This window comes from Diaphorina citri, unplaced genomic scaffold (genome assembly GCF_000475195.1).
Source record: "Diaphorina citri unplaced genomic scaffold, Diaci psyllid genome assembly version 1.1 scaffold720, whole genome shotgun sequence".
Classification (NCBI taxonomy): Eukaryota; Metazoa; Arthropoda; class Insecta; order Hemiptera; family Psyllidae; genus Diaphorina; species Diaphorina citri.
Genome location: NW_007378153.1, coordinates 98933 through 105889, shown reverse-complemented (window position 1 = coordinate 105889; position 6957 = coordinate 98933). Strand labels below are relative to the sequence as shown.

Genomic DNA, 6957 nt, shown 5'->3' with positions numbered 1-6957 from the left:
TCTCGAGTTAGGCGGGTGAATGAGGTGTCTGAGTGGCACCCACTTTTAAACTCACCTAATAATTCCCTCTAATAAAGGGAACCTGCAACCTTCAAGGTTTTATTAACGACACCGGGCCAGAGTTGGACGTTGGACGTGCTACGATGACACTGATGTAAATTAATACGGCTGTCGCTCGGAGCGGTGGCAGGCGAATGAGTTCTACTACCACCGTCACCAACAATCGTCTGTGTCGTGGACGCGGTTGCTGTCTCAGTGATGATACATCATAAGTGTGTCCCGACCTTAGGAAAACTAAAGGTGTGTCCAAACGTTGTCGACCGGACATCGATCGATCGACGAGGTGAAACACTGTTATCGAGGCAGTGTTGACGGTTCAGTCGACATCGATCGACGGCGTCGACTATGTGTGGACCTGTGGAAATACCTCAAGGCGTCGCGTCGAAATAAACAAGACAATTGACTTACCTTGTTGTAATTTCGTGCTGAATCCCAAATCTCCTAGTTTGACAATGCCCCTCACGCTGAGGAATACGTTTTCAGCCTTGATATCTCTATGGATAATGTCTCTGTCATGCTGAAATCAGAACAGACCGGAGACATAGTTAGCTTGAAGGGCAGCGCACCTGCCTTGTAAGCGCTAGGTCGCCGCTTCGATTGGACGATTTTGCATTCATAGTTTGTTTGTAACTGTAAGTCTGCCTTGCTTGTTAATACGTTTTTGTAGAGACATGCAGAGAGTAGATTTAGTAGATTTTGTAGAGGCAATTTGTCCATTAAATTTTGGTGAACCCAACTCTCATTTATCTCACCCAGCCTGAGTGGACCGGCAAAAGCTAGCAGCACGCGATTGCTCCTAACCAAATGTTTTGTACAGGTTTCTTAGGACAGCCACTCACATCAGGTAGACCTGACAGGTACACCTGATCAGAAAACATTTACAAAGTCAAAGCCTCATATCTCATCCCAAAAGTCAAGTTTCAATATATTTACAAGGAAAACAGGATGGGCATGGTACGACACAGACCACAAGAGTCTAATATAGCAGCTGTTTCATTGCTACGAAGTACGAAATAAATAATGAGATGATCATCTTTCTCTAAAAAAAGGTAGTTAGGTTGGTTAAAAAAAAGTAGGTAGGGTTTTAGGGCCTTCAAACGTAATAAAAACGGTGATGAAACAAATCATCTATACAGAGTGCGCCAGAAAAACACTGACAACGGCTCAGGGTAGGTAGAGCTCATCATTTCCAACAAGGTTCTGTGGGCTGTGGGTTATTTTCTTAACTTTGGCTTTATAAAAAAAGATATTTAGGTAGGATATTATTTTAAGCCTTCAAAAAACATTCCCATCCGCCATCTCCCCAGTCATCAATAGAATCGGTTCCCACACTTTTTTTTCTGCGCGGCCCCTTTTTTTCAATTGTGAACTCTCCGCGCCCCTTCACTATATTTTATGTGATCTTCCCGTGGGTCGCGAAGACTTTCACGGCCATCTCGGGGGGCCATTTTTTTCTGCGCGGCCCCTTTTTTTCAATTGTGAACTCTCCGCGCCCCTTCACTATATTTTATGTGATCTTCCCGTGGGTCGCGAAGTCTTTCACGGCCATCTCGGGGGGCCGCGGACCTTAGTTTGCGAATCACTGATCTACAGAATCGTGCACAATCTCGACTTGGCCGGTTTTTGGCTCTTGATCGTCTGCGTGACGGGAGGCTGCGGATATGCCACATTGTTCTCCAAGCGATGCACCACCATACGGTACGTCGCCACCACGGAACTCTTCGACCCTTTCTCCTTCTCTTCCTGAAGCATTCCCTCCGTGATGCCAAGCTTGAGCAGGCGTTCCCGGGCCGTCCTTTCAATGACCGTGACGGCTTCGGACGGCTGACGAGGGGTCATGCTCCAGTCGTGCGCCTTGGCGATGCTGATGGCGTTGAGGTTGACGTTGTGAAGAGTCACTGTCATTGCTAATCCCAATTATTCATTTAATTGTTAATCTACGTGGATTAATTGTTATGATTCCTTAATCACACTGACATTTGACATTTATAACTAATGTGCGGTAGTTACTCAGACACCTAATTCACGTTGATCAGCAATTAGTCACCGTGCTCCTATATCTATAGCAGTAGCACACTCTGGTCTACATCTTCCATCAGGGAAAATCAAGTTAGGCTTGTCTTGGTATGAAGAGGCAAAATAACACATAGTGACCTTGATATTGTAAATAAAACAAGACATTATTATCTGCTCGAGATTGAACCGCGCTTCCGGGTCCTGACAGAGGAGGCCTCCTGGTAGAAAAAAGAAAATGGGTGAGACAAAATGGAAATTAATATCACTAGCAATTTAGTGAACGGAACTCACTCGTAAGGGTCGCTACGGGGCCCCAATGGTTTAAATCGAACCCAATATACTTGAGTTTATCTACTTATTCGTCAACATACAAAAGGTCACTCTATCTGTTTATGCTTAGCAGGATTCGTTACTATTGGTGTCCTGTGGTTTTCAATCTCAATTCTAGTCACTATCGAAAAGACTATTTTCTTCATAACTAAGTGAACTGCAAATTCCAAGCACAGAACCAAAAGTACTTTGAGAATTGAACGAGAAACCGGAACCTTTGAAAAGCACCCTTAAGGCTGGTCACTCACTATCCGTTGTGAAGCCAGCTGCTGTTGTAGATCTGCTCGAGATTGAACCGCGCTTCCGGGTCCTGACAGAGGAGGCCTCCTGGTGGAAAAAAGAAAATGGGTGAGACAAAATGGAAATTAATATCACCAGCAATTTAGTGAACGGAACTCACTCGTAAGGGCCTCTATGGGGCCCCAATGGTTTAAATCGAACCCAATATACATACTTGAGTTTATCTACTTATTCGTCAACGTACAAAAGGACACTCTATCTGTTTAGCAGGATTCGTTACTATTGGTGTCCTGTGGTTTTCAATCTCAATTCTAGTCACTATCGAAAAGACTATTTTCATCATAACTAAGTGAACTGCAAATTCCAAGCACAGAACCAAAAGTACTTTGAGAATTGAACGAGAAACCGCAACCTTTGAAAAGCACTCTAAAGGCTGGTCACTCACTATCAGGTAGACCCGACAGGCACGCAGGTCCGCCTGTCAGGTCTACCTGATGAGCACACAGACTCAGGGAGACCTAACAGGCGGACCTGTTCAGACGTGCCTGTCGGGTCTACGTAATATCAAGTGGTCGGCCTTAAGTGATCTTCCAGGGTTCCGGTTTCTAGTTCAATTTTCAAGAATTGAACAACTTAAGAAAACAAATACTCACTGATAAGCGATCGGCAAGTGAGGGACAGGGCACTGGGGAACGTTATCACGCCGAGGAGTATCGCCTTCTTCAGGGTGTTCAGATTTTCGCCCGGGAACGGCATCTGGGCCGTCACCATGAAGTATATGAGAACGCCCAAAGCCCAAACGTCGACTTTACACCCGACGTAACTCTCGTCTCGGAATAGTTCCGGAGCCGCGTAGGGCGGCGAACCGCAGAACGTGCGAAGTCGCTCTTGAGGACCTGAAAGAAAAGTCGTTGCCAATCAATAATTTAATATTTTTCTTCGTTTTTTCCCCGTGTTTAGACGGGATCGGCGTTTTTCATCAGTCTCTCAATCAGCCCTAGCTTCGGTGACTGCTTTGGGCTGACATTGGGTTTTGGCTACAAAAATTTTACGAGTGGATGCCCTTCACACTCAACCTTTGCTATTTCTTTAGCAAGGGAAATTTCAGGCTAATATCGTCCCTGTTTAAAGTCCCCCAGCCAGACAAATCGCTATTGCTAATCAACAATCAATAATGTTAATTGTTTGAGCTCACATTGTATCAGTTAATGTTTATGGCTTGAGCTTGAATTGTATCAAGCCTGCAGATTTTGCTTTATCTCACAAGTCGATCAGATGCTAATCCCAATTATTCATTTAATTGTTAATCTACGTGGATTAATTGTTATGATTCCTTAATCACACTGACATTTATAACTAATGTGCGGTAGTTACTCAGACACCTAATTCACGCGCGGAACATGAGAGTCATTAAACCAGGAGATTTGAGATTCAGCAAGACATTAAATCATGGTACAGACAAATTTCTTGTTCTCTCAGCGCTCTGGCCTTTTTACCCCAACCGTTGTGAAGCCAGCTGCTGTTGTAGATCTGCTCGAGATTGAACCGCGCTTCCGGGTCCTGACAGAGGAGGCCTCCTGGTGGAAAAAAGAAAACTTGCTTATTTGGTAACGGTTCACGAATAAAAGGGAAATTTGTCGACACAGGGAAGTATCGAACCCGCAACTTCTAAATCTGTGTCATCCTAGAGTTCACGTAATCAAAACAATGAAGATAGACCATGTCGAAGAGATTGATAACAAATTAGATGTAGTTCATGTAGTGATTATAAAGTTGGCCACTCACTATCAGTTAGACCTGACAGACGGACCTTCTCAGCCGTACTTGTCAGGTCTACCTGATAGTGTTGTGCTCATTAGGTGTTATACCTGGTCAGGTGTACCTGTCAGGTCTACCTGATAATGAGTGGCTGTGAAGCCTGTAATCCGACGTGGGTACATAGGTAGGCTACCTAATACGTATGATGGTCATCGGTGTAAAGTACCTATGACATTACCTAGAATTTTATAGGTACCTAGGTATATGACATTACCTATTACCTATCTAGAATGTCATAGGTACCGATATAGCATTACCTATTACCTATCTAGAGTGTTATAGGTACCTATATGACATTACCTATTACCTCCGACCATTCACGCTCCAACTGTTCGACAGACAGAAGTCCTCTCACCACAGGAAAGTGTCTTGTGGAAAAAGCTCCCAAATTCTAGGTCTCTCAGACTGGCTGAAGACTGAAGTTGGAAGCTTTTGTCGCTACACACGTCCCGGTGGTATGACAGACCTATTGCGGACAGACATAGGTCTGTCAGACAGATCGTGAGTGGCCAGCCTAACGATATCTCAGAATTCTATCACGTGATGCTATAGTATTGTGAACAAGTGACCTTAGCATAATCGTGAGGGCTTTCATGTCAGAGGAATATCATGCTATGTCTTGCATCTTGCTAAAGCCATAAATGTAGCAGAGAATAAAAGAACAGGTTATAAGGAAATGCTCAAGTATTTTGGGCTCGATTTAAATCATTGGGGTCCCAAAGAGACCCTTATGAGTGAGTTCCGTTCACTGAACTGCTTGTGATTGATGCCCATTGTGTATATTACATAGAGGTTCTGGACTTCTCGTGGTATCAGAAAAAAATCACGTTTGACTCTTTTTCAAGTATTTGGTTACTTTGGTCCCAGTAACAAATTCGAGCACAATTCTTAATGTCATCAAAAACATTTAGGTAATACAGGAAGGTCGTTGACACAATAATATGGTAGTATTTATTTTACAAATTCTTTTTTACAATCTATATTACATAGAGGTTCTGGACTTCTCGTGGTATCAGAAAAAAATCACGTTTGACTCTTTTTCAAGTATTTGGTTACTTTGGTCCCATTAACAAATTCGAACACAATTCTTAATGCCATCAAAAACATTTACACAGTCAAAGCCTCATATCTCATCCCAAAAGTCAATTTTCAATATATTTACAAAGAAAACAGGATGGGCATGGTACGACACAGACCACAAGAGTCTAATATAGCAGCTGTTTCATTGCTACGAAGTAAATAATGAGATGATCATCTTTCTCTATTATTTGACAAATAGGTTGCCTTGTCATGAGTGGCAAATCAATCACCATGGGTACAGTTACCATTACATAGCTGCCCATATTCCCATGGTTATACTGTAAACAATGTTTTAACTGGATAGTCTGGTTGTCTTTTTCTCTGGATAATTAGGTAGTTTACCACGATAACACATGAACGGGAGAAGATCATTAAGGAAGAAGTGTCAGGAAATCTATTTGTGTTCTCGTTAAAGTTTATTTTCTGGAGTATTATTGAGTTTGACTTTCGCGGTTCGCGCGTTTCGGGCCGATCCCCAGGTTCGAACAATGTTATTAATTTAGCACCCTGTTCACTGTTCAGGCCAGTTTTGGAGCCTCTTCGCGGACCAATAAAAAGACTAGTCAAAGTAATTACCAAGTAGTTTATCTTGATTCAACTGAGCTATGTAGTTCCATTGTTCACAAAACTACCGACTTTTAACGTTTTGTTATCTTTGAAATTCCGCTCATATTAGGCATATTATTCATGTCAGATCTAAAGATATCCTCTAACTGAGCCCATCTGTTATTGTAGAAACGAAACCACCTTAGCTACACCAAGACCGAGTATACCCACTAAACGCGTTTCCTCTTTCATATTCATACGTGCTACGTGCTTACGCATATATGTAGTACGAATTACCCAAGAGTAAATAAAATATCCACTTAAATCTAAAATATTAACTTACATTTGAGAAGTTGCGGGTTCGATACTCCCCTGTGTCAACAAAATTCCCTTTTATTTGTGAACCGTTACCAAATAAGCAAGTGAATAGTTGATCCCATGTGATTTAGCGCGGAATCGAATGGTATTACTTTTAGCACTCTCCGACTTACAGTTGAGAAGTTGCGGGTTCGATACTCCCCTGTGTCAACAAATTTCCCTTTTATTACATTTTTTTTATTTTCTATTTCTTTTCAAATGCCTACGTATTCTGCAAATGTAATAGAAACTCGTGTGATGTTCACACCAGATTTTTGTATCCAGTGTCACCACATTATTTGTATAAAACATGTTAGAATCATTTTATTAGAACGTATATTTAATTGACAAAATGCAAGTACATAAATAATACATAGGTATTCGTATAATCGTATTATGATATCTACAATGATACAGACATTGGTTACATTACCTCTTAAAATCGAATAAAATATAAATGTTTTCACTTTTTTTTTCATCTTTGTATAAAACATGTTAGAATCATTTTAT

At 41.8% G+C, this 6957-nt stretch overlaps 2 protein-coding genes across 2 annotated transcripts in view; both read right to left on the bottom strand.

Annotated features, from left to right (window-relative positions):
• The window catches only part of LOC103511488 (serine/threonine-protein kinase NIM1-like), a 6926-nt gene extending 5431 nt beyond the window's left edge, over nucleotides 1-1495 (bottom strand). Inside the window, exons 1-2 of the mRNA XM_008476211.1 lie at nucleotides 1484-1495; nucleotides 469-577 (exon numbers count right to left, since the gene is read on the bottom strand). Of these exons, the coding sequence (XP_008474433.1) occupies nucleotides 469-577; nucleotides 1484-1495 (121 nt within the window). The remainder of the gene's footprint in view (nucleotides 1-468; nucleotides 578-1483) is intronic.
• A 70-nt stretch (nucleotides 1496-1565) lies between these two features.
• On the bottom strand, nucleotides 1566-4781 carry LOC103511484 (serine/threonine-protein kinase NIM1-like). The gene is made up of 5 exons (XM_026825239.1): nucleotides 4772-4781; nucleotides 4143-4223; nucleotides 3300-3542; nucleotides 2669-2733; nucleotides 1566-1953 (listed from the first exon to the last, which is right to left on the bottom strand). The coding sequence occupies exons 1-5, from the start codon at nucleotides 4779-4781 to the stop codon at nucleotides 1648-1650; spliced, it is 705 nt and encodes a 234-aa protein (XP_026681040.1). The 3' UTR covers nucleotides 1566-1647.
• Between the last annotated feature and the right edge of the window lie 2176 nt (nucleotides 4782-6957).